This window comes from Salvelinus fontinalis, chromosome 31 (assembly GCF_029448725.1).
Source record: "Salvelinus fontinalis isolate EN_2023a chromosome 31, ASM2944872v1, whole genome shotgun sequence".
NCBI lineage: Eukaryota > Metazoa > Chordata > Actinopteri > Salmoniformes > Salmonidae > Salvelinus > Salvelinus fontinalis.
This window is the reverse complement of record NC_074695.1, coordinates 43,209,264-43,236,958: the sequence shown is the minus strand read 5'-3', so window position 1 is coordinate 43,236,958 and position 27,695 is coordinate 43,209,264. Positions and strand designations below refer to the sequence as shown.

The following is a 27,695-nucleotide window of genomic DNA, read 5'->3' as shown; positions in this document are numbered from 1 at the left end:
TTCTCTCTTCTGCTGTTTATTGACAGTTTGTTAACCACACAAAGACGGACTAGCTCCAGCACAATAACTATGTGTTCCATGCCGGGGCCATCTGACGATCAAACCAGCGTGCAAACAATTTAAGAAAGCTTTCATCCGATTGGTCAGTAAGCCATCAATCATAAATGTAACAAGATAGGTGGGCTTTCCACTCATAACAATACATTATAATCTGTATTAGTCCAATGCAGACTATGGGGAACACCCATAAATGTTGATGTTGCAGGTGGTACACTAAGGCCCTGTCATCTTCATAAATGCAGAGACAACTGCAGCGAAGTGATGCCTTTGTCTGTACACAGCATCTACTGTATAATGGGTCACAGCATGCCTCGTTTTACAGTGGCGCTCCAATGGATTCAACTTTTTTTTTTTCTGAGATGCTGCCATGGTAACGGGCAGCTTCTCTGTCTTGGGCTGCAGCCACCTAAACCCTGCAGTTCTGACAAATAACCATTGGGGGCAGCAGTCTGGGGCGTTCAAACGAGTCCAAGATGTTTGACTCTATGAACAGAAGATCTGAGATATGGAGAGGAGAACAAAGGCCAGTTGTCTCCACGGCAACACACAAAAGGGAGCACCGCAGCATGGGGGGAATTCAACACGTTTCTGTCGGCCTGGTGATCACCGTGGTTACAAATGACAAAAATGCCTCTGTGAATTGCGCTTGGTCCAGCTCTCAGCATGGCTCTCTTTGAACTCAGTACAGAGAGACATGGCTGATATATGTACTATGACCTGTCGCCTGGCATCTGGGGCACAGCTGTTGCCCCTAATGTAGAGCCTAGGAAATCAGGACTTCCCTACAATGGCCCTAGGGGTCCAAAGATTACTGACAAGTTGGCATTAGTATTGCAAATGGTCAGTACAAATGTAGAAAGGTTTGAGGTTCACACAGTGGTAATACAGCATGGAGGGCGGGGTTGGTTGGGATGGGGGGGGGGGGGGGGGGGGGGTGCAGAGGAAGAGGAGACTAGGACCCCTGAGAAGGAGACGCAGGGAGACGCTCGGAGATCCAGCCGGTGACTTCCTTGAGCACTGACGCCGCAGTCTCTGGGAGTTCATGGTGCAGGGCATGGTATGCTCCGTCATACACCTGAGAGAGAGAACACACATACGATTAGCTCTGTCTGTTTACCTCTCTGTGTTCCCTATTTCTCACCCTCTCTGTTCCCCCTCTCTCTTTAGTGTGACAAGTGATGATGATGTATGGACTTGGAACAGCCAGTTAAACAAACAGAGAAAGAAAATAAAAATATTGAAGTTCAAGAGCAGATAAGATGGTGTCCATTCTAAATATACTGGTTTGTCTATATCAGTTTGTATGACTCAGTGTCTGGGCTATTCAGGTCTGTCGACATGTCTGTTTTGGCCTGTGCAGTGCTAGTCAGAGACATACACTACTGTTCAAAAGTTTGGGGTCACTCAGAAATGTCCTTGTTTATGAAAGAAAAGTGAATTTTTTGTCCATTAAAATGACATCAAATTGATCAGAAATACAGTGTGGACATTGTCAATGTTGTAAATGACTATTGTAGCTAGAAACGGCTGATTTTTTTAAACGGAATATCTACATAGGCGTACAGATGCCCATTATCAGCAACCATCACTCCTGTGTTCCAATGGCACGTTGTGTTAGTTAATCCAAGGTTATAATTTTAAAAGGCTAATTGATCATCGAACCCACAAATCCTGATGCTCCAGATACACAACTAGTCTAAAGAAGGCCAGTTTTATTGCTTCTTTAAATCAGGACAACAGTTTTCAGCTGTGCTAACATAATTGCAAAAGTGTTTTCTAATGATCAATTAGCCTTTTTAAAATGATCAACTTGGATTAGCTAACGCAACGTGCCATTGGAACACAGGAGTGATGGTTGCTGATAATGGGCCTCTTTCAAAAACAAGGACATTTCTAAAGAGACCCCAAACTTTTGAACGGTAGTGTATATTTAACCATACTATATATTTATCTAAATATATTTGATCTAAATATATGGCTCTGGTGCTAGTGCCCACCTTGATCTTCTTGTCCGCGCTCGGGGCCTGGTCAAACATCATCTGGGACCCTCCGATGTCACACAGCTTGTCCACGTCGCCATGGAGAAGCAGGAAGGGCCAGGTGATGGCAGGTATCTCTCTCTCGATCCGCTCCGATGCGCCTATCAGCTGCATGGCAAATGACACACGCATCCCACCGTGATAGTTCAACTCGTCAGTGTCATACGCTTCAACCTGCAGGGTAAAGGAAGAGGCTGTTGAGTGACCACTGAGCATTTCCCTTAGATGTTTCACTGATAGTAACCCATAGGGCGTTTGGCTTTCTCAATATTGACCCATGATGTGCATACTACTGTATAAGATATGGCCTGAATACAATCATTGTACAGTATGTAACACTCACGGCGGTGGGTCGCTGCTAAATTGTTGCCGCCACACCAAAATACAAACTTTAGACCTTTTTCTAAATACATTTCCGGGACAGAAAAACGCTTTCGGTGTAAACTTAAATGACTAAAACTAGACAGGAAGTACAGTGCCTTCAGTATTCACGCCGCTTTACTTTTCCCACATTTTGTTGTGTTACAGCCTGAATTTAAAATAGATTATATTGAGATTGTGTCACTGGCCTACACACAATACCCCATAATGTGAAAGTGGAATTATGTTTTTCAAATATTTTTTACAAATGAAAAGCTGAAATGTCTTAAGTCAATACGTATTCAACCCTTTTGTTTCGGGAAGCCTGAATAAGTTCAGGAGTAAACATTTGCATAAGTCACATAATAAGTTGCATGGAATCACTCTGCGTGCAATAATAGTGTATAACATGATTTTTGAATGACTACCTCATCCCTGTACCTCACACAACCAAATTATCTGTACGGTCCCTCAGTCGAGCAGTGAATTTCAAACACAGATTCCACCACAAAGACCAGCGAGGTTTTCCAATGCCTCGCAAAGAAGGACACCTATTGGTAGATGCGTAAAAATACAGAAAGCAGATATTGAATATCCCTTTGAGCATGGTGAAGTCACTAATTCAACTTTAGATGGTGTATCCATACAACCAGTCACTACAAAGATGCAGGAGACCTTCCTAACTCAGTTTCCGGAGAGGAAGGAAACAGATCAGTGATTTCACCATGAGGCCAATGGTGACTTTAAAACAGTTAGAGTTTAATGGCTGTGACAGTAGAAAACTGAGGACGGATCAACAACATTGTAGTTACTCCACAACACTAACCTAAATAACAAGAGTGAAAAGAAGGAAGCCTGTACAGAATACAAATATTCCAAAATATGCATCCAGTTTGCAATAAAGTAAAGTAAAACTTCAAAATCCAACACAACATATCACTGAGTACCACTCTTCATATTTTTAAGCATGGTGGTAGCTGCATCATCTTAAGGGTGTGCTTGTCATCGCCAAGGATTAGGGAGATTTTTTTGATTACAAATAAACTGAATTGATCTAAGCACAGGCAAAATCCTAGAGGAAAACCTGATTCAGTTTACAGACACTGGGAGACAAATTCACCTTACAGTAGAACAACAACCTAAAACACAAGGCCAAATATACACTGGAGTTGCTTACCAAGAAGACATTGAATGTTCCTGAGTGGCCGAGTTACAGTTTTGACTTAATAAATCGGCTTGAAAATCTATGGCAAGACTTAAAAATGGCTGTCTAGCAATGATCAACAACCAAGTTGACAAAGCATTAAGATTTCTTTTAAGAATAATGTGCAAATATTGTACAATCCAGGTGTGCAAGACTTACCCAGAAAGACTCACAGCTGTAATCACTGCACAAGGTGATAATAACATGTATTGAATCAGGGGTGTAAATACTTATGTAAATTAGATATTTCTGTATTTCATTTTACTTACATTTGCTAAAAATCCATTTGGAATTCAGGCTTTAACACAACAAAATGTAGATTAAGTCAAGGGGTATGAATAGTTTCTGAAAGCACTGAATGTAGAAAATACAATTGATTTATATATTTTTTAATAATATAACCGTTGACAACTAGAAATCCCCAAAATGAAAGCTAGACTGTCGGGGAGAATCGAAAAGTCCCAAAACCATGAATTTAGGAGTATTTTTGGCATGGCTGGATTACTGACGGGGCACGCAGGGTACGTACCTAGGGGCACCGACTGGGATCCCCATTGGTTTTATATTAATGTTTGAGCATAAGAACACAGAAATAGCCATGGCAAAATGCGTGGAAGTGCAACAAATTAGTTTTCACACTGCAACATTTTATCTCAGCTCCATGGAAACCGTTCCAGAATTGCAGGAAAATAGCTGGAAAAAAATAGAAAATGTTTCTCTCTGTCGCCAATTCCGGACTGGTTCAAAACAGAGAGCTGGACGATCTGGATCTCAGTCAAGCCTCTATTGTGGAGCAGCCTTTAAAACGCTGTGTGTGTGTGTGTGTGTGTGTGTGTGTGTGTGTGTGTGTGTAGGCACTGAGGATGCACACACACACACATTCCATAGACCAGACTTACCTGTGTTTGGTCCCGTGAAATCCATTTAGACTTAATGAAGCCCAGAGAGAGACTGGGCACAATCTGATTTGCGACTTTAGCCAGGAACACCTGAAGAACAAAGAGGAACAACCACAGAGATTACAAAGGCATGTAGGGAGCTAATACAGCTCAGGTCAGTGGTTGTAAAAGGGATTAATAACATGGTATGGAGTGGTTAACATTGGTGACAGGCTAAATGTGAGGGGATTGGGTGTAGGTGAAACCCCAGAAATATAATTCCTAGAACGGGCATCCCCGTTAAAGAATAGGTGGGTAATGGGTGGACAGGAAGTAAAGCCTATTTCTATGGGCAAAACCCACCTTGAAGGGCGTGGCAGACTCTGGGTTCACCCTGACCATAGGAGCGATCAGAGCCACGCCGGCAAAGTCGTTCGGCCGTGCACACGCCGTCAGAATTGAGATGGCTCCACCCTGAAGAAAAAGGAAGAGAAACGATGACGTCTTTTGTGATTTAAAGGAATTAAAGGAACACTCCGCCCAAAAACTATCATTTGGTATTTGTTTCATTAATCCATTGCTGATACCCCAACATGTTTTGCATGTCAGTAATGAAGTTTTCAAGATCTATAACTTTCAAAATACAGGAACACAATTCAAAAGGCACTCTCGCACATCTGAGCTACCTTTGTCTCTACCAGCGTCGACCCTTACACTATCTTTGTTGCAGGTGCATGGTAACAATTGAATAACATGAAAGAAAAGAGATCTCCGTGTACGGCTGATACCGGCTATACACTGCGTATACCAAACATTAGGAACACCTTCCTAATATTGAGTTGCACCCCCCCCTTAAAAGTCCTTCTTTAACCTGTCTCCTCCCCTTCATCTACACTGATTGACGTGGATTTAACAAGTGACATCAATAAGGGATCATAGCTTTCACCTGGATTGACCTGGTCTATGTCATGGAAAGAGTTTAGTGTACTCAGTGAATTTCTGTATTTTGAAAGTAATATATCTTGAAAACTTGAGTGCTGACATGCAACACATGTTGGGACTATATGAACAAAACAATGGACTAACGAAACAAAAATCAAAAGATCGTTTTTGGGTGGACTTTTCCTTTAAGTCAAATACGCGAGGGTAAACTAATTAGGAGTTACGCAACGGCTTCCTAGAATCAATCAATTTGGCACGGATAATTGTGGAGGGCTGTTGGGAGGCAAATTTGTTTGAACAGTGTTTGTCTGCCCTCTCTTTGTCAGATGTTTGAATATTCATGAGAGTGGGGGCCTCTATCGAGTGAGCCTCTAAAGAGATGGGCTGTTGAGAAAAACATTTCCCACCAGCGAATGAAATGAAAGACAAATGCACTGAACATCGCAAACACGGCTAAATCTATATAGCGATAACCATACAATTTAATTGAATAAATGTGTCTCTATGTAGGCTATCTCGATGTATATCTATACTAACTAATCGAGAGACCACAAACAAGTTGTTGATTGAGTAATGCTTATTCTGTTTTGTCAAATCCCATCCAGGGTTAGTTTCAGCCTGATTCAACTGACTGGTCAAACAGCGAGTGAACTGCAGTGAATTGAGGGAATCTTCCTTGCTAGTTCTGAGCTGTTATTGGAGGGTTTGATAGTGATATCGGCACCAAACGGGCCATGTTGGGTCACGGCCTTCCCATACCAAGAAAGGCTTTCTGGGGTAACGGCTCCTGACTGATGAGGCTAAGAATGAATGGAGAGAGAGAGAGAAAGAGAGAGAGAGAGAGAGAGAGAGAGGGGCCTTTGGAGGGTTGAGCAGGAAGGGTGAGCGAGGGGAACAGAGGTGCTCTTTAAGGAATTGATTATACCAAGAGAGGCCTCCACCAGAAACACACAGACAAGCTCATCCCCTCTTGCACTGAGGGAAAGAATACTTGCATTGTGTTGCGTCCCCTCACACTATGAAGACTCTGATTGTGGTTATGTAAGGAGCTAACATACTGACATTACATAAAGGCCTAGCACTGAAGAAGTGGGACATGGAAGAGGGCCAGACGTACAGAGCCAGGCGAGGAGAGGGGGAAGGAATGGGTCAGGAAATACAGGAAGGAGAAGGACGAATGGAGGGAGGATTTGGCCAGTAAGGAGCAAGGGTCTGTATTGCTCACTAATCAGAACAGCATTGAATGGTCAGTAGAAGAGTGGACAGTGTGGGCAAGGTTTAGCTCCGATTAGAGGGTACACTGGACTTTGTTGTTGAGGGCAGTGAGGGTCACCAGTCAATTCTGCCACCCCTGATCTGTTTCACCTGTCCTTGTGATTGTCTCCACCCTCTCCAGGTGTCGCTTATTTTCCCCAGTGTATTTATCCCTGTGTTTCCTGTCTCTCTGTGCCAGTTCGTCTTGTATGTTTGTCAAGTCAACCAGCGTGTTTTTCCCGTTCTCTTTTTGATAGTCTTCCTGGTTTTGACCCCTGCCTGATTCTGGACTACTTTCCCACCTGCCTGATCATCCTGCCTGCCTTGACCTTGATTCTGCCTGCCCTTCAGTACCTTTTGAACTCTGAACTGGTTTTGACCATTTTGACTGTCCACAACTATTCTCTTGCCTAATATTGTAAGACTCCAACCATCAGCCTCCTGTGTCTGCATCTGGGTCTCGCCTTGTTTCATTATTTAAAAAATATATATTTTACCTTTATTTATAAAAGTTTTTTCTCATTGAGATAATATCTCTTTTCCAAGAGAGACCTGGTCCAATAGCAGACAAAACAACTTACATACACTAACACAACATTGAACAAAACTATAAACACACATACAGTACAACAATTACATTAAAAACACAAACATCTTGACTAAAAACAGCTGGCCTAAAAACAATTACACTCTTCTTCTATACATTGATCAAGTGTTTAAACTCCACCAACGAAACTAGATCATCACATTTTAAAATGTGATAGATTCATGATAAATTCATCAGCGGCCAGTGCATGTACTGCAGTAAAGGATTATTTGGGACCACATGTATCTGGACTAGCCGGTTTCTGGATTAAGATTCTCCTCTGTAATCTGAAACATGCCATTTGTGTTGAATGAGACCACAGGATTCGGGGCTTTAATGTCGATAATAATGGTGGTGGAATTTGCCCCCAACACAGGAAATGCCCAATTTGACACTGTTCGTACATTACAGTCTAATGGCATCGGACATGGGTTCTAAGCATGGCCTTTTCATATACAGTTGAAGTTGGAAGTTTACATACACCTTAGCCAAATACATTTAAACTCAGTTTTTCACAATTCTTGACATTTAATCCAAGTAGAAATTCCGTCTTAGGTCAGTTAGGATCACCACTTTATTTTAAGATTGTGAAATGTCAGAATAATAGTAGAGAGAATGATTCATTTCAGCTTTTATTTCTTTCATCACATTCCCAGTGGGTCAGAAGTTTACATACACTCAATTAGTATTTGGTAGCATTGCCTTTAAATTGTTTAGCTTGGGTCAAATGTTTTGGGTAGCCTTCCACAAGCTTCCCACAATAAGTTGGGTGAATTTTGGCCCATTCCTCCTGACAGAGCTGGTGTAACTGAGTCATGTTTGTAGGCCTCCTTGCTCGCACACGCTTTTTCAGTTCTGCCCACAAATTTTCTATGGGATTGAGGTCAGGGCTTTGTGATGGCCACTCCAATACCTTGACTTTGTTGTCCTTAAGCCATTTTGCCACAACTTTGGAAGTATGCTTGGGGCCATTGTCCATTTGGAAGACCCATTTGCGACCAAGCTTTAACTTCCTGACTGATGTCTTGAGATGTTGCTTCAATATATCGACATAATTTTCCTCCCTCATGATGCCATCTATTTTGTGAAGTGCACCTGCAGCAAAGCACCCCCACAATATGATGCTGCCACCCCTGTGCTTCACGGCTGGGATGATGTTCTTCGGCTTGCAAGCCTCCCCCTTTTTCCTCCAAACATAACGATGGTCATTATGGCCAAACAGTTCTATTTCTGTTTCATCAGACCAGAGGACATTTCTCCAAAAAGTACGATATTTGTCCCCATGTGCAGTTGCAAACCGTAGTCGGCTTTTTTATGGAGGTTTTGGAGCAGTGGCTTCTTTCTTGCTGAGCGGCCTTTCAGGTTATGTCGATATAGGACTCATTTTACTGTGGATATAGATACTGTTGTACCTGTTTCCTCCAGCATCTTCACAAGGTCCTTTGCTGTTGCTCTGGGATTTATTTGCACTTCTCGCACCAAAGTACGTTCATCTCTAGGAGACAGAACGCGTCTCCTTCCTGAGCGGTATAACGGCTGCATGGTCCCATGGTGTTTATACTTCTATTGTTTGTACAGATGAACATTGTACCTTCAGGCATTTGGAAATTGCTCCCAAGGATGAACCAGACTTGTGGAGGTCCACAATAATTTTTCTGAGGTCTTGGCTGATTTCTTTTGATTTCCCCATGATGTCAAGCAAAGATGCACTGAGTTTGAAGGTAGGCCTTGAAATATATCAAAAGGTACACCTCCAATTGACTCAAATGATGTCAATTAGCCTATCAGAAGCTTCTAAAGCCATGACATAATTTTCTGGCATTCTCCAAGCTGTTTAAAGGCACAGCCAACTTAGTGTATGTAAACTTCTGACCTACTGGATTTGTGATACAGTGAATTATAAGTGAAATAATATGTCTGTAAACAATTGTTGGAAAAATGACTTGTGTCATGCACAAAGTAGATGTCCTAACCGACTTGCCAAAACTATAGTTTGTTAACAAGAAATTTGTGGAGTGGTTGAAAAACGAGTTTTAATGACTCCAACCTAACTGTACGTAAACTTCTGACTTCAACTGTACATTCATGGCTGGTTTGCTGGACACAGATTAAGCCTAGTCCTGGACTAAAAAAGACTTTAAATGGAGCTTCCCCACTGAGAACTTTTAGTCTTAGACTATGCTTAATCTGTGTCGGGGAAACGGGCCCACATGCCTGTAAAATGCCAGGCCGTACCTCACTCCACAGGTTTTTCTATTACAATAACTTAAACGCCCTGTTTAAACATTTACTCTAGTAAAATTGCCTACATTCCGCTCCTAGTAAAGCAAAGTAATCTAACTTGAACTGCATGTCAAACCTAAGGGAAGGCTGTCTAATTGTGCACAGCTGGTGGTGCATGAGAGAATCTAAAGGATGTTATCACAACGAGGATCTCGACATATAGGCTATAGGCGGTTTCCATTGTTCAGGCGCTTTACAGCAGAGATCAGTCATAGAAGAGCAGAACAAGCAAACAGAGGCAGAGCAGCAGGGAAGGGAAATGAGGCCTGTAATGCTAAATATGTGTAATCCCTTTTAAGGCCTGACTTGGCCCTGTTGGTATTTACATAGCTAGACTTTCAAAGGACACCGTTTCCCACGAGCATAGACGCACGAGCTGTGATGTCAGAGCATCTGTGGTCATCTGAGTCACACCGAGTGTAGGTGTGTTGAACGAAGTCCTTGTATAATGTTTGTGTAATGGACATAGCCTCAAACTAACCCTGGCCCTATGACTTCTGAGAACTGTTTCTCCTGTGTTGAGAGGTAAACACCATAGCCGCTGGCAATGATACAGCCTCAGTGTTTGGACAAGGAATAAACTAGAGAAGGTTTTAAATGTAATTTAGCAGATGCTCTTATCCAGAGCGACTTGCAGTTGGTACATTCATCTTAATACAGTGAGGTGGGACAACCACATATCCCAGGCATGGTAAGTACATGTTCCCTCAATACAGTAGCTATCAGCAAAGTCAGAGCTAGTAAGAATTTTAAAAAGTCTGAGCCAGTAAGGGGGCAAAAAAAATCAAGTGCGAGTGTTAGTTCATGAAAGTGACCCCAGTGTTTTGACAAGGAAGATACTAGAGAGGGTACCGTACCACAGAGTGGCCCCAGTGTTCGGTCAGCGAGCAGACTACAGAATGTACCGTACCATAGAGTGTCCGATGATGAAGATAGGCAGGTCGGGGTGTCGGCCCTTCATCAGATCAATGTGCTGGAGGGAGTCTCTGACAAACACCTGGAAGTCCTTAATATTCATCCGGTCTCCTTCACTCTGGCCATGGCCAACTGATGGAGGGAAAAAGAGCGAGAGAATGACAGATTTAGAGGAAGATATATATATATATATAGAGGGAGAGAGAGAGAGATTCAGAGGGAGAGAGAGAGGGAGATTTAGAGGGAGAGAGAGAGCAAGAGGGAGATAGATTTAGAGGGATATATATATACTTAGAGGGAGAGAGAGAGATTTAGAGGGAGAGAGAGATGAGGATAAGGCACCATTGTAATTGACAGAGACAATAGAGGAATACATTTCCCACTCTACCCTTCATTACTCTCTGGACAGATGAGCCACATGAGACAGAGAGGGACAGCCATTCTCCATCTCCGTACGTGCCAATCCATCCTATGTTATCATGCCAGCTGTCCCTCCCATTACCTTCCAACACCTTACTCTGAACATGCTGCTGAAGCTATGTAAAAGGTGCGTTGCCATGGCACCACGACACCAGCTACAGTTTCAACATTCAGAACATGTGCCGTTCACCCTCTCTCACTTTCCATCCTTCCACCCCCCCCCCCCCCCCCCCCCCCACCCCCCTCTCTCTCACTTGTTTCTCTCCCCATAATAGCTTCCACTGATAATGGAGCAATGGAAGCCCATTGGTGTCTGTCAGTCACGGGATGCCGTTCATTTTTCTTCTGCTGTGAAGTGTGTGTGTGTGTGTGTGTGTGTGTGTGTGTGTGTGTGTGTGTGTGTGTGTGTGTGTGTGTGTGTGTGTGTGTGTGTGTGTGTGTGTGTGCATGCTTGTATGTGTCAAAAAATCTCCCTCTCACCTAGTGATTTCAATATTTCTGTAATTACTTTGAAACGCAATGGAAATCATTGAATAGAATTTTGTTGTTGTCATGGACAAAATAAAGACAAATCTCTTTAACACAACATTTATTAACATCATTCTCGTTACTGTATAATAACCTTGGGAAAAAAATCCATGTTAATAAGTCAAGTTTTACTTTGATACCATATGAATCATTAATGAAGATGACATTCCCAGAGGTGTCTGTGGAGTGCTGTACACAGACATTCTATGATCTGTCACTCATTAGATCACAGGGAAACAGAGTTCCTACTCTCATTTGGCGTTGACTCTAGAGCTGTTGCTCAACACAACTGGGACCTGCTCTACTTCACTATGAGACTGGGTGACACTCACTCAGTCACCGTTCCTACTCAAACCTAAAACGTACAAACTGTTCTAGCGATAACAAACATATTACGCCGTGGCATCACATTTGTCTATGGTAAGATTTCCACGGGTATTTTACTAGCAGTAAATTATGTGGCTGCAATGGGTAGGACTTCTCCAGTATTTTTGGTGGCAATCTCTGTACCGTAATATTAAGTGCTAGCTCTGTGGCTCTACTAAGAAGCGCTGCATGGCAGTGATGTAGTCAGGTCACTAAGCCTCGAGTCCAAGTCGATGCCCAAGTCCCTTGGTAGTGCCAAAAGTTGCTTTCCAACCATTTGTTAAAGTCATATTTCATTACAGTTGCACATTTGTAATGCTAAAAGGATAATACAGCTATCTAACATTTACTGTTGCAGCTAGTATATTGAATTACGCAAAAGAGAGAGAGAGTTGTTCTGACAAGTGGTCGAGTCACAAGTGGTCGAGTCCAATTGTGACTTGAGTCTGAGTCAAGTCCGAGTCCTGGACTCGAGTACTACAACACCGCTACAGCGTGTTTTGGCTCACCATGGTCGTGCGCAAAGACAAGCAGGGACTGCTCCTTCAGGGTCTGGCCGATCTCATCATACGGCCCACAATGCTCTCCTGCCCCATGTGCCACGAACACCAGAGCCCTGCAGGACACAAGGAAGAAGAGTGAAGTCAGTCACATTTCATGCACACCTCTTGTACTATATTAAAACAGTGTTGCAATTAGCTGACGAGGGCACTCAGATTATTTTGGATTGTCGCTAATTGAGTTGGCGATCCCTCTATCGGAAGCACGTGGTTGGGACTTGAGTCCACTCATCCGGTGGCTAGATAGTGATCATATCAACAACTCTGTGAGAACATCCTCTTGATCGCCCATCGAGGGGTTTCGTCATAATAAAACATTCCACATCTTGTCTTTCAGTGAAAGCAGTTATCTGAACCGCACCACACCCTTGTTTGCCCACGGAGCAGCAGAGTTAACTGGAACCAGACAGAGGTTGGAATCTCCAATCGCAGACACATAGCCATGGGAAAGAGCGGCGAACCAACCCAGCTTGCCAGTAAGGCTTTGGTTCCTGTTTATAACCAGTCTACAAAACGGAGTGAATCTCTCAGTCAGATGCAATTAGCCTGAACGTTTTCAGAGAAGGAGAGTGAATGGAAGAGATTGAGAGAGATGGAACAGAGGGAGAGAGAGAGAGAGAGAGAGAGGCTGTTCATCAAGCTTCATTAGTGGTTTCTCTGTTCCAGTTTCTCTCTCTTTCATTCTCTCATTCTTATTTCAGAGCCTCCGGCTAGCTAGAGATTGCCGTGCACTTGTTGGCTGAGGAGCCGCTCATAGTACGCCTTTGTGTGAACATAATGTTCCCGACACACATGGGACAGTAGGGCTTCTATAGAGCTTATCTCAGTGGATTGTGGCGAGTATATTCAGTGTCTTGGGAATGGGAGTGGGGAGTTGAAATGTTCTCTCTCCCTTTCACTTTCTCCCTCTCTCTTTCTCTCCCGCTCCCTCCCTCTCTCGTTCTCTCGCCCTCTTCCTCTCTCTCCAAGGAATTTGAAACCCACTTGTCTCACAGAATGTGGCTTCGACCCAAATGCTGCATCCAGCCCGAAATAACATAACGTTTTCGACACAGCATTAAACAAGCCAACCAGCCATCTTCATGAGATGCAGACTGAACTCTGACTAGTCACTCTGTACGGCGTATCAATCTGTACGTGTGTGGTCGAGGGAGGGAGGGAGCGATAGAGGTTGAGGTTGTGAATGGGCCAGGGCCTGAACACAGGCGTCTTAATCAGATTAAGAAACTGAGCCGCTCACCACTTCAGGGTCAAACCCCTAATTTAACTGACTACGGCAGGGCTGGGGACTGAGGACAGCGCAAGTGAATCCTGCTAAAACCAGAAGTGCCAAATAAGCATGTCTTGATACAGATGTAATTTCCACTTTGATCACGGAAAATATAGAGTAATAGACAGTGAGAAAGCCCGAGAGAAGGGAAGTGAGGAAAAGAAGCAGTAAGACAAACATTCAAGCCTGCCTTGTTTGGTAGGGAAGTCTTGTAATCCTGACTCCAAACATCAACATCCATAGTGTAATGACCCTCTTAACTGTGTGTGTGTGTGTGTGTGTGTGTGTGTGTGTGTGTGTGTGTGTGTGTGTGTGTGTGTGTGTGTGTGTGTGTGTGTGTGTGTGTGTGTGTGTGTGTGTGTGTGTGTGTGTGTGTGTGTGTGTGTGTGCGTGTGCGTGTGTGTGTGCGCGTGCGTGCGTAATTAATAATACATCATTTGGTGGGTGTTTATATTTGTCATATTTCACACATGCACTGTGTAAGGGATAGTCAACGAGCGGTTATGCATTCTCAGGTAAATAGTGCACGACATGAAAGGAGTGGAACTGACCTTCGACAGAGTTATTATATTCCAGAGAACGCATAGAGCCCTGAGTTGGTTATCCCTTTTACACCATGGCTATAAATTGACATACTGTATTTACCGCTAGAATGTATTCATTTGCCAGTAGAAATGTGCCAACATCCACTGAAGTAACTATCAAGTTTACTAGCTAGCTAGATAACCACATTAGTTGCCATGGTAACCAAACCATCATCCTAGCTTGCTATTATGAAAATCGAATTCAACAATGCCAATAATGTTTTCAATTCGACTTTTGCTTTCAAAAGCAGCTCAACTATAAGGCACGTAAGGATGAACTTCATATTCATGGAATTATACCGTGCAATTACACCGTGCGTTATTTAAGCAATAAGGCCAGAGGGGGTGTGGTATATGGCCAATATACCACGGCTAAGGGCTGTTCTGAAGTACGACGCAACACAGAGTATTCAAGACTCGAACCACCCAGTTTATAAGTGCGTATTAATACGCATGTGTGAAATGTAAATGTGTTTTCTGCATATCCCAACTCTCCCTGAGACGCCCTCGGAGAGCGGGGTCACGGCCAGGGTCTGCCATTATCAATGATGACCCTGGAGCAATTAGGTTTAAGTGCCTTGCTCAAGGACAGATGTTTCACCTTGTCTGCTCTGGATTTTGAACAAGCAACCTTTCGGTTACTGGCCCAACGCTCTAACCACTAGTCTGTGTGTGTTTGTGCGTGCGCATGCATGTGTGTGGAGCCAGGGCTGTAGCCGGGGTCTGAGTTTTAGTGAGGTCTAGACAGGGGGGATTGGAAATTCTTCAAATTTCCAAGACATTTTTAGAAAGTTGAAGCTCATTTACTGCATTTCTATACAATTAAAAAATTATACAATTATATTTGGAGAACATCATAAACAAGCAAAAATGTCCCCAGCCATTATCACATTGGTTGCTGTAGCTTCATTCACCGGAGTCGATCTACAAACACATTGCCTATTAGCTTTATAAACACATAAGCCTTTTAGCTAAACCAGCTGTTCCCAGACTAGGGGTCGCAACCCCATATGGGGGGGGTATGAAAATGGGTTTGTGTGGGATTTTCCCAAATCCTGGAGAAAATAATATACACAAAAACACATATATTATAATATCGTCTTTGTGTCTCAAAATCATTGTAATGGGGTTAACCTTAAAAATCTAAATGAAAATGACTCAAATCTAAAAGATCAAACTCAATCAAAACAAGCTCCGACTGGGAGAAATCGTTTTGGAAGGTCACCCAACTCAGAATTCCAACTCGGAAACTCGGGCCTCTTTCTAGAGCCCTGACTCTCCAGCCTGAAGATCACTGATGTCATAATTTGGCCTTGTATTTTTCACCGTTTTCTTGAAAGTACCATAAAACTCTTTCGCCATATCTGTGTGACGCTGGATTCAGTGCTCTCGTCTGTATTAAAACCAAATATCCATCCAGGGTGGACGTGACAGCAGGGATGAGGTGCGCACTGTCGACCTCCCTCCCTGATTTTGAGAAGCTTCAACACGACATGCATCAAGCCCACCCATCTCATTAGTGGTGGTGAGATAAGATACACTATGTAAGACTGATTTGCAACTGACTGTCATAGCCCCACATTAAAAGGATGTGATAGCGAGTTGAGGAGAAATACCTACTTAATGACATAATTATTTTCCCATGGTTGGGGTCGCGAGAATTTTCAGATATCGAAATGGGCCCAAAATAGTTTACAACCCCTGAGCTATACAATTAGCCACTACACCTTAACTCACATTAACTCAGCACCGGGATTAAAAACCAATAATTGCATACGAAGGGATCTGTTACGAAGGGATCTGTTAGCGGAAAAGGTATTTTATTAACAAAAAGGTAAACAAATAAGTTTGCTTTACAGAACAACTGTTTTTGCAGTTTTAAAGCTCATTTCCTGCAATTCTACACATTTTGCCATGACTTAATATGATGTCTGAGTGAGAGAGACAAACAAAATAAATGGGGCCCCCTAGAGCTCTGGTGGCCCTAGGCACCTTCCCTGCATGCCCGGTCAGTAGCTCAAAGGCCAGCAGATGGCGATATTAAGTTGTTTCATCTTACCATCCAAAGGCATTGTGTACAGCCGGCTATACACTCGTAGGCAAAAAAATAAAAAAAACTGTGAAAATATGCGTACTTTCTTTATGAAACATTATTTTACACCACCATGCTATAGTGGCTAATGCTTCTTCCGGATCTTGCTCCCCTCGTTTTTTCACATTCTCGCCATTAAATCAAGTTAAGGAGGAAATTGACTCCTTTGTAGCCTGCATGGAGAATGTTTTATGTACAAACCGGTCCACGGGGGATACGAGTGTATAGCTGGCTGCATACAATGCCATTGGACGGTAAGATGAAACGACAACACAGCAAAGTTTAAAAATATATGGCAAATAGAAATCAAAATGGGATGGCCTTCAGAGATAGATGGGGCTAAAAACTAACAAAAGATAACTATTGTAAAATATACTGTGTCCATAAAATGCAAATAGTATGTATAAGCTGGAATTAGATGCCTAACTGTTGTTGTCCATTCGTTTACTCCAATTAGGGGAGGGGTGGTAGGGTTAGGGGAAAAAATAAAGGAAAATATATTTTATATATACATATTTACAAAAAAAAAATATGAGGGATTGACAATGATGCAGACAATTACATTGATGGAAGCCACAATCTATCTGAAATATTAAAGCTGATCTACCCGCAAAACAATAAAATAATAATAATTAAATGACTCAATATCGCTATCTGCCAGACTTTAGGCTACCCAGTCGGTAATTCGGCCATGATTACTACAAGTTTAGATAGCTGGCTGAACTAACTAGACTAATTTACCAATCTAAAAAATATTAACTGAAATGGGCTAATTGAGTGTGTGTCGATAAGTGACATATAACAATAGAGTAAATTCTACTATTCTAACTCTCAACAGTAAGTTGAGACCCCAACTGAGTAAATATATATATATACACTACCGGTCAAAAGTTTTAGAAAACCTACTCATTCAAGGGTTTTTCTTTAATTTGACCTTTTTCTACATTGTAGAATAGTAGAAGACATCAAAACTATGAAATAAGAAATATAAAATCATGTAGTAACCAAAAAATTGCCAAACAAATTCTTCAAATAGCCACCCTTTGCCTTGATGACAGCTTTGCACACTCTTGGCATTCTCTCAACCAGCTTCACCTGGAATGCTTTTCCAACAGTCTTGAAGGAGTTCCCACATATGGTGAGCACTTGTTGGCTGCTTTTCCTTCACTCTGCGGTCCGACTCATCCCAAACCATCTCAATTGGTTTGAGGTCAGGGGATTGTGGAGGCCAGGTCATCTGATGCAGCACTCCATCACTCTAATTCTTCGTAAAATAGCCATGAAACAGCCTGAAGGTGTGTTGGATCATTGCCCTGTTGAAAAACAAATGATAGTCCCACTAGGCCAAAATCAGATGGGATGGCGTATCGCTGCAGAATGCTGTGGGCCTTGAATTCTAAATAAATCACAGAGTGTCACCAGCAAAGCACCCCCACACCATAACACCGCCTCCTCCATGCTTTACGGTGGGAAATACACATGTGGAGATCATCCACTCACCCACACTGCGTCTCACAAAGACTGGTTGGGACCAAAAAATGGTTGGGACCAAAAATCTCCAATTTGGACTCCAGTCTCGTCTTCTTACTGGTGTACTTTAGTGGTGGTTTCTTTGTAGAGATTTGATCATGAAGGCCTGATTCACACAGTCTCCTCTGAACAGTTGATGTTGAGACGTGTCCCTTACTTGAACTCTGTGAAGCATTTATTTGGGCTGCAATTTCTGAGGCTGGTAGCTCTAATGAACTTATCCTCTGCAGCAGAGGTAACTCTGGGTGTTCCATTCCTGTGGCGGTCCTCATGAGATCCAGTTTCATCATAGCGCTTGATAGTTTCTTCAAGTGCAGTCGCAAAAAAATTCCATATTGACTGACCTTCATGTCTTAAAGTAATGATGAACTGTCGTTTCTCTTTGCTTACTTGAGCTGTTCTTGCCATAATATGGACTTGGTCTTTTACCAAATAGGGCTATCTTCTGTATACCACCCTACCTTGTCACAACACAACTGATTGGCTCAAACGCATTAAGAAGGATTAAAATTCCACAAATGTATTTTTAACAAGGCACACCTGTTAATTGAAATGCCTTCCAGGTGACCTCATGAAGCTGGTTGAGAGACTGCCAAGAGTGTGCAATGCAGTCATCAAGGCAATGGGTGGCAATTTGAAGAATTTAAAAAATAAAATATATTTTGATCTGTTTAACACTTTTTTGGTTACTACATGATTCCATGTGTGTTGTTTGATAGTTTTGATGTCTTCACTATTATTCTACAATTTAGAAAATAGTAAAAATAAAGAAAAACCCTGAATGAGTAAGCATTCTAAAACTTTTGACCGATAGTGTATATGTTTTAAATGTAAAAAATTACAGAGGTCCGGACCTCGGTGTCATCATACAGTGAATTCAGAAACTATTAACACCCCTTCCACATTTTGTTATGTTACAGCCTAATTTTAAGATTAATTAATTTGAGATTTTTTTGTTACTGGCCTACACACAATACCCCATAACGTCAAAGTGGAATCATGTTTTTCGAAATGTTTACAAATGAATTAAAAAGGAAAAGCTGAAATGTCTTGAGTTAATAAGTATTCAAGCCCTTTGTTATGGCAAGCCTACATAAATTCAGGAGTAAAAATGTGTTTTACAAGTCACCTAACAAGTTGCATGGACTCTGTGTGCAATAATAGTGTTTAACATGATTTTTGAATGACTACCTCATCTCTGTACCGCACACACACAATTATCTGTAAGGTCCCTCAGTCTAGCAGTGAATTTCAAACACAGATTCAACCACAAAGACCAGGGAGGTTTTCCAATGCCTCGCAAAGAAGGGCACCTATTGGTAGATGTGTAAAAATATATAAAGCAGACATTGAATATCCATTTGAGCATGGTGAAGTTATTAATTACATTTTGGATGCTGTATCAATACACCCAGTCACTACAAAGATACAGGTGTCCTTCCTAACTCAGTTGCAGGCGAAGAAGGAAACCTCTCAGGGATTTCACCATGAGACCAATGGTGACTTTAAAACAGTTCCAGAGTTTAATGGCTGTTATAGGAGAAAGTGAGGATGGATCAACAACATAGGAGTTACTCCACAATACTAACTTAAATTACAGTGAAAAGAAGGAAGTACGAATAAAAATATTCCAAAACATGCATCCTGTTTGCAACATGGCAATAAAGTAACAATGCAAAGAATGTAGCAAAGCAATTAACTTTTTGTCCTGAATACAAAAGTGCTATGTTTGGGGCAAATTACTGAGTACCACTCGCCATATTTAGAAGCACAGTGGTGGCTGCGTCATGATATGGGTATGCTTGTAATCGTTAAGGACTAGGGAGTTTTTCAGGATAAAAAGCGTAATAGAGCTAAGCACAGGCAAAATCCTGAATCCTAAAGGAAAATCTGGTTCACATCCGACACTGGGAGATGAATTCACCTTTCAACAGGACAATAGCCTAAAACACAAGGCCAAATCAACACTGGAGTTGCTTACCAAGAAAATTGTGAATGTTATTGAGTGGCCAAGTTACAGTTTTGACTTAAATATAGTTTAAAATCTATGGCAAGACTTGAAAATGTTTGTCTAGCAATAATCAACCACAAATTTGACAGAGCTTTAAAAAAATGTTGAAAAGAATAATGATCAAATGTTGCACAATCCAGGCGTGGAAAGATCTTAGATATGTACACAGAAAGACTCAAAGCTTTAAACTCTGCAAAAGATTTTACTACAAAGTATTGACTTAGGGGTGTGAACACTTATGAAATTAGATATTTCGGTATTTCGTTTTCAATAAATGTACAAAAAAATTTACAAACACCTTTTCACTTTGTTATTATACGCCACTGTGTATAGATGGGTGAGAAAAAACATAAATTTAAAACATTATTAAATCAGGCTATTCCAACAAAATGTGGAATATGTCAAAGGGTATGAATACTTTCTGAAGGCACTGTATGTAGCTACGGCCCTGTGTATACAAAGACAGCCAGGTCTCACTGGTTCACAGCTCCCAGATTATTTATTGAAAGATCTGTCAATCATTGTAAAGGTACCCTCCCCTCTCCCGGCACCTTTCACCTACTTCTTTCCACCATCAGTCCCTCACTCTCTCGTCTCTAAATGCCCAGTAAGCGATGTCATCAAAGGATATATATGGCAGAAGTTGCATGAATTTGATGTTGTAAACAGGCATTTATTTGATTCCAATCATTAAAACCTGAGGCTGAATCTCACAGAATCTCTTATCATAAAGGGGAAAACAGAATGCCAGAATGCCCTAAAATATGTTTCTATCTGCTTTTCCAACCTCCATATGAGATGCTCAGTCTAAACTATAGCTCATGCTAAACAAACTACTATGAAAGTACACTACTATAAACTGACCCGCACTACTGTTAATAGAAGTAATTAAATTAGCGGTACTCTAGGGACAGATGGTGGTAATAATAATAATAGTAATAAAATATGGGACTTATATAGCACCTAGACCGCGGTGAGGATGGGAGGTACCGCTACAGAGTCAATGTGTGGGGGCATGTCACGTTCCTGACCTTATTTCCTTTGTTTTGTCTTTGTTTAGTTGGTCAGGACGTGAGCTGGGTGGGCATTCTATGTTATGTGTTTCTATGTTGGGTTCATTCAACTAGCCTGATATGGTTCTCAATCAGGGGCAGGTGTTTTACGTTTCCTCTGATTGAGAACCATATTAAGGTAGACTGTTTCTCACTGTTTGTTTGTGGGTGATTGTTCCTGTGTCAGTGTTTGTGCCACACGGGACTGTTTTCGTTCGTTCATTCGTTCTGTTTTGGTCCGATCCATGCTCCTCTACAGACAAGGAGAAAGACGAGCGTTACAGGGCACAGGTTAGTCGAAGTAATTGAGGTAATATGCAAATGTAGGTAGAGTTAAAGTGACTATGCATGGATAATAAACAGAGAGTAGCAGCAGCGTAAAAGGGGGGGGGGGGGGGGGGACAATACAAATAGTCTGGGTAGCCATTTGATTAGCTGTTCAGGAATCTTAATGCTTGAAGGTAGAAGCTGTTAAGAAGCGTTTTGGACCAAGACTTCGAGGTCCTGTACTGCTTGCCGTGCGGTAGCAGAAAGAACAGTCGATGACTGGGGGGCTGGAGTCTTTGACCATTTTTAGGGCCTTCCTCTGACACCGCCTGGTATAGAGGTCCTGGATGGCAGAAAGCTTGGCCCCAGTGATCGGCTGTATAACTTTTTGAGGATCTGAGGACCCATGCCAAATCTTTTCAATCTCCTGAGGGGAATAGGTATTGTCGTGTCCTCGTCACGACTGTCTTGGTGTGTTTGGACCAAGATAGTTTATTGGTGATGTGGACTCCAAGGAACTTGAAGCTCTCAACCTGCTCAACTACAGCCCCGTCGAGGAGAATGGGGACGTGCTCGGTCCTCCTTTTCCTGTAGTCCACAATCATCTCCTTTGTCTTGATCACATTGAGGGAGAGGTTGTTGTCCTGGCACCACACGGCTAGGTCTCTGACCTCTTCCCTATAGGCTGTCTCATTGTTGTCGGTGATCAGGTCTACCATTGTTGAGTTGGCCGGCAAACTTAATCATTGTGTTGGAGTCGTGGCTGGCCATGCAGTCATGAGTGAACAGGGAGTACAGGAGGGGACTGAGCATGCACCCCTGAGGGGCCCCTGTGTTGAGGATCAGCGTGGCAGATGTGTTGTTACCTACCCTTACCACCTGGGGGTGGCCCGTCAGGAAGTCCAGGATCCAGTTGCAGAGGAAGGTTTTTAGTCCCAGGGTCCTTAACTTAGTGATGAGCTTTGAGGGCACTATGGTGTTGAATGCTGCTGTAGTCAATGAATAGCATTTTGTCCAGGTGGGAAAGGGCAGTGTGGAGTGCAATAGAGATTGCATCATCTGTGGATCTGTTGGGCGGTATGCAAATTTGAGTGTGTCTTGGGTTTCTGGGATAATGGTGTTGATGTGAGCCATGACCAGCCTTTCAAAGCACTTCGTGGCTACAGACGTGAGTGCTACGGGTCGTTAGTCATTTAGGCAGGTTACCTTAGTGTTCTTGGGCACAGGGACTATGGTGGTCTGCTTGAAACATGTTGGCATTACAGACTCAGTCAGGGACAGGTTGAAAATGTCAGTGAAGATACCTGCCAGTTGGTTAGCGCATGCTTGGAGTACACATCCTGGTAATCCTTCTTGCCCTGCGACCTTGTGAATGTTGACCTGTTTAAAGGTCTTACTCAGAGCGGCTACAGAGAGCGTGACCACACAGTCATCCGGAACAGCTGATGCTCTCATGCATGCTTCAGTGGTGCTTGCCTCGAAGCGAGCATAGAAGTAATTTAGCTTGTCTGGTAACCTTGTGTCACTGAGCAGCTTGTGGAGATGCTTCCTTTTGTAGTTTGTAATAGTTTGCAAGTCCTGTCACATCCAACAAGTGTTGAAGCCGGTGTACTGCAATTCAATCTTAGTCCTGTATTGGCGCTTTGCCTGTTTGATGGTTCTTCGGACGGCAAAGCGTTTTTTTTTTATAAGCGTCCGGGTTAGAGTCCCGCTCCTTAAAGGGGCAGCTCTACCCTTTAGCTCAGTGCGAATGTTGCCTGTAATCCATGGCTTCTGGTTTGGGTATGTACATACAGTCACTGTGGGGACGACATCATCGATGCACTTATTGATGAAGCCAGTGACTGATGTGGTGTACTCCTCAATGCCATCGGAATAATCCTGGAACACATTCCAGTCTGTGCTATCAAAACAGTCCTGTAGCTTAGCAAATGCGTCAGCTGATCACTTCTTTATTGACTGTGTCACTGGTGCTTCCTGCTTTAGCTTTTGCTTGTAAGCAGGAATCAGGAGGATAAAAGTATGATCAGATTTGACAAATGGAGGGTAAGGGAGAGCTTTGTGGAGTAAAGGTGGTCTAGATTTATTTTCCTCTGCTTGCACATTTAACATGCTGGTAGAAATTAGGTAAAATGGATTTAAGTTTCCCTGCATTAAATTCTCCGGCCACTAGGAGCGCTGCCTCTGGATGAGCGTTTCCTGTTTGCGTATTGCCTTATACATCTCATTGAGAGATGTTAGTGCCAACATCGGTTTGTGTTGGTAAATAGACAGCTACGAAAAATATAAATAAAAACTCTCTTGGTAAATAGTGTGGTCTACAGCTTATCATGAGATACTCTACCTCGGGCGAGCGAAACCTTAAGACTTCCTTAATATTAGATTTTGTGCACCAGCTGTTGTTTACAAGTATACACATACCACCACCCCTTGTGTTACCGGAGGCGGTGTAAACCCCGCCAGCTGTATGTTATTCATGTCATCGTTCAGCCATGACTCGGTGAAACATAATATATTACAGTTTTCAATGTCCCGTTGGTAGGATATTCGTGATTATAGCTTGTCTATTCTGTTATCCAATGATTGTACATTGGCTAGTAGGACTGATGGTGGAGGCAGATTATCCACTTGCTGTCAAATCCTTTCAAGGCACCCCGACCTACGTCCCCAATATCTCTGTCTCTTTCTCATGCGAATCACGTGGATTTGGGCCTTGTCGAGTGTCTGAAGGAAATCCTTCATGTCCGACTAGTTAAAGAAAAAGTCTTCATCCAGTATGAGGTGAGTAATCGCTGTCCTGATATCTAGAAGCTCTTTTCGGCCATAAGAGACGGTGTACAAAATAAGTTACAAATAACTCGAAAAAACACACACAATCGCATAATTGGTTAGGAGACCGTAAAACGGCAACCATCTTCTCCGACGCCATTCTTATCAAAAGAATAGCGCAGTGACATGTTGTAGCCTAGCCTATATGACAGGAGTTGTGTGTGTGATGCGAGACAGATTCTCAATACGCCCACAAACAAGGAACATGATCACATCACTAGTGGTGGTTTATAGAAAACTAAAAAGTCTCGTGGTTAAGAGCCTTGGGTCAGAAACTGAAAGGTTGCTGGTTTGAATCCCTGAGCTGACTAGGTGAATAATATGTTGATGTGCCCTTCTTCACTCTGCTAAATTACTCAAATGTAAAATGAAACCAGAGCGAGGGTGAGTCTGTTACACTGCAGGCTCCATGGTTTGGTGTGACACTACAGTCCAGATGTTGTGTGGGCCTCTCTGTTTCCAGGGCCAACTCTCTGATGTAGTGGAATCTGTTCCATTTTAGATGGGTTTTATGGGATGAGGGAGCAGGGGGCAAGCACAGGAGCATATAAATCACTGAATGGAGAACATTAGGTTCTATTTTAGTTGAATCTATCACAGTCTCTAGCAAACCATACATGTCCGGTTTTACACCTCACATAACATTTCATCCACTGACCTTGGGGGGGCCTCTGGCTCCCAGTAGCGGCAGAACAAGTGCTGTCCATCGGCGTTGACGAAGTGCTTCAGGTCGGCGTAGGAGACACCTTGCGGAGTCCGCCGCGGATCTCCTGGTTCGGGCATGTAGACGCCTAGGACCCACGCTGCAACATAAACAGGGAGAACGGATAGTAGGTCGATGCTGTACAGATATGACAGACCAGCGAAAAGTGACCAAGACATTCATTGTTCGCTATTTTTCAATAATTCTCCGGCTGGCACTCAGCAGAAAGCAACTCAGCGGCTCCAAAGGAATGTTTTCAATTTGATACAGCGACATAAGTCAAGGAACCATAAACCTAGTTCAAATCTCCTCTCGCCAGATGACTGTGGTCACATTCACCCTCCACTACAACCCCCACCCCCTCCATGTGCCGCAGCTGAGTTTTATGGCAAAGGCAAGTGCAAATGGGTTGCCATATAGGCTATGTTACAGTAACAACAGGCTACAGTGCAGTCAAGGTGAGTGAGTTTTTATTGAACCTTTATTTTAACAGGGGAAACATATTGAGACCTAGGTGTTCTTGTATGATATGTTAGATTAAAGAATAAAGACAGACACAATTGTCAAGTTCAATAGCATTGTACAACCCCTACATAATGGGTCCAGGGAACAGCCCAGCTAGTTGATTATCTATCAAACTGAACTCCGTAACACTAGGTAACACTCTTTTACAAACGTGTATATACAACAACAATTTAAGCCTACACATTATACCCAAACGTATACACATTAAAATACAAAAATACAGTCATGGGAATCACAAATAAAACATCACAAATCAACCAGAAAAACAGTTACATTCCTCCACAAATAAGTCCCCAATCAATACTTAAAATTGCAGAACGGCACGGGAACATCAAGATGAAAATGTATTTTGAATTTTGTTCCGGCAACATAGTGCATTAAAACTAAAAGCAGATTTACCTAGCTCGGTGGAGACCCTAGCAATCTCGAGTTAACCAATCCTGTGAACGGTTAATCAACTCAGGTGTGTATACTTGAACAGCATAGTTAGATAAGACAGAATGTAGGCTAGAATGAATGTCGTGGAAAAGGGTCTGTCAGTAAAAATAGACCGCGCTATTTCCGGAGGTCTAGTTTCAGCTATTGCCTAATAATAACCTACGTCAAGTTTATGTAGGCTTGTGATACCAAAGGTACATTTTATCCAATGTGCGCCTTGGAATAGCCTTTGAGTCAATGATGTATTGATGGCAGTGCCACTGATATAAATATTGGTAGATAGGGCCTAGATAGATTAAAGTCTCAAGGGACATGATGTGACACTGTCGACTCACACTGCCAGCTTTGGCGCTGTCATAAGTGGCGTAAAATAGCCTACAAAAAAACCTCTACCTCCCTCCCCCATTGTAGCTGTGTCAAATATTTAACCAGAAATGACAGAAACCCTTTGATGTTATTTTTGACAGGCTGAATGTGATATTTACATTGGGCCATATGGGTCCCCCGTCCACCTCTGAATATTGTTTCAACAACCATGTTGCTACTTATAACAATGTAACGAAACGTGACATTTTTGTGATGTAATTGGCATACCTGTCACATTTGTCACATTGTTATAAGGAGCAACATTTTATCTGTTGAAACAGTATTCAGAGGCTGAGCAGGGAAGCAATGCATGCAGGACTTGTTTTTTTAATGATGATGAATGTCCAAAAAAAGTTGACCAACCTTATGTCCTGAAAGGTCTGTAAAGTTGCGCTTTCTCACAGACGGCTCTGCCTTCTCCGCGCTCTCTGCTGATGTTGCGTGGCCGCTCGCTCGTAGGCTGAAGAATGTGGAGAGGCGTGCGCGAGGAAACATCAATACACACTGACTGAAACCCGTTTCCCAGTGGCGGAGGCACCTTTTAGTACTAGACCTCCTCTTTACCCGCTCTGTCCTTCTGCTGAGCCCCAAACGGGGTCTCCCCGCCCCCCTCTCTCTCGCTCTCTCATTTCAATTTCTCTCTCTCTCCTTCTCTGTCTATATATATATTTTTTTTGCATCTGTCATTCCGCATGTGTTCTGCATGTCCAGAGCAGAGCTGGTATTAGCTAGAGGTTATGGGAAAACAGATAATGGGTGAATAAAATAGATTATGTTTTGCCAGAGGCCCAGAATAAACAGAATTAACATTTGTTGTTAAATGTTCATGTTCAAATACTGGATTTATCCCGTTTCAATTACAGATTGTTACGGTTGTGCAGCTCTGGAACATTAGTCAGCCTTTTTTCTATGGAAATGGAATGTTCTTTCTCTTTCTCATACACATACACACATGCCTTGCGCAAGCACACACATACACATAGAGAGAGAGAGAGCGAGAGAGGGAGAGAGACTCCCACACAGAGAGAGGGGGAAAGAGAAAGTCCTGTTAAGCACCATACCAATTGATCGCTTGAACACCTCAATGTGGTTGTACAGGTTTTTCTAAGCAGACCCGATACTTCCACCAAGGCATGTCTTTCCAAGATATGCTGAGAAACTTGCGAGCCCTGCATTTTGCATTGACGCTATTATTGTCTTGGTCACCATTATTTGTGAAAGGTACGTTACATAGTAAGAAAACATTAGGGTACATAAAGGAGAAAAGTAAAGTAATTATGATGCCCTGGAATGGTGTACATGGGTTTGGATGTGGATATTTTAGTCTAATGCATGGGTAAGAATACGGAAACAGTCTTTTGTAACACTTTCTTGTGACACTGTTCCTTTATGAGACATAGGCAGCATGCATATGGTGTTGACACTCCGAACGAACGCTGCCTTCGGTGGTAGAGCGTGAGAAAACAACTTCCCTGTACATCATGCTTCTGCATCCTGATCACAAGCTTTTAGCTACAGTACCAGTCCAAAAGTTTGGACACACCTACTCATTCAAGGGTTTTTCTTTCTTTTTACTTTGTTCAACATTGTGGAATAATAGTGAAGACATCTAAACTAAGAATTAACACATATG

At 42.5% G+C, this 27,695-nt stretch overlaps 1 protein-coding gene across 1 annotated transcript; it reads right to left on the bottom strand.

Annotated features, from left to right (window-relative positions):
- LOC129830314 (monoglyceride lipase-like) lies at positions 1-26,645 on the bottom strand. The gene is made up of 8 exons (XM_055892797.1): positions 26,426-26,645; positions 24,689-24,833; positions 12,345-12,451; positions 10,517-10,653; positions 4,905-5,015; positions 4,563-4,652; positions 2,058-2,273; positions 1-1,135 (listed from the first exon to the last, which is right to left on the bottom strand). The coding sequence occupies exons 2-8, from the start codon at positions 24,811-24,813 to the stop codon at positions 1,013-1,015; spliced, it is 909 nt and encodes a 302-aa protein (XP_055748772.1). The 5' UTR covers positions 24,814-24,833; positions 26,426-26,645; the 3' UTR covers positions 1-1,012.
- Between the last annotated feature and the right edge of the window lie 1,050 nt (positions 26,646-27,695).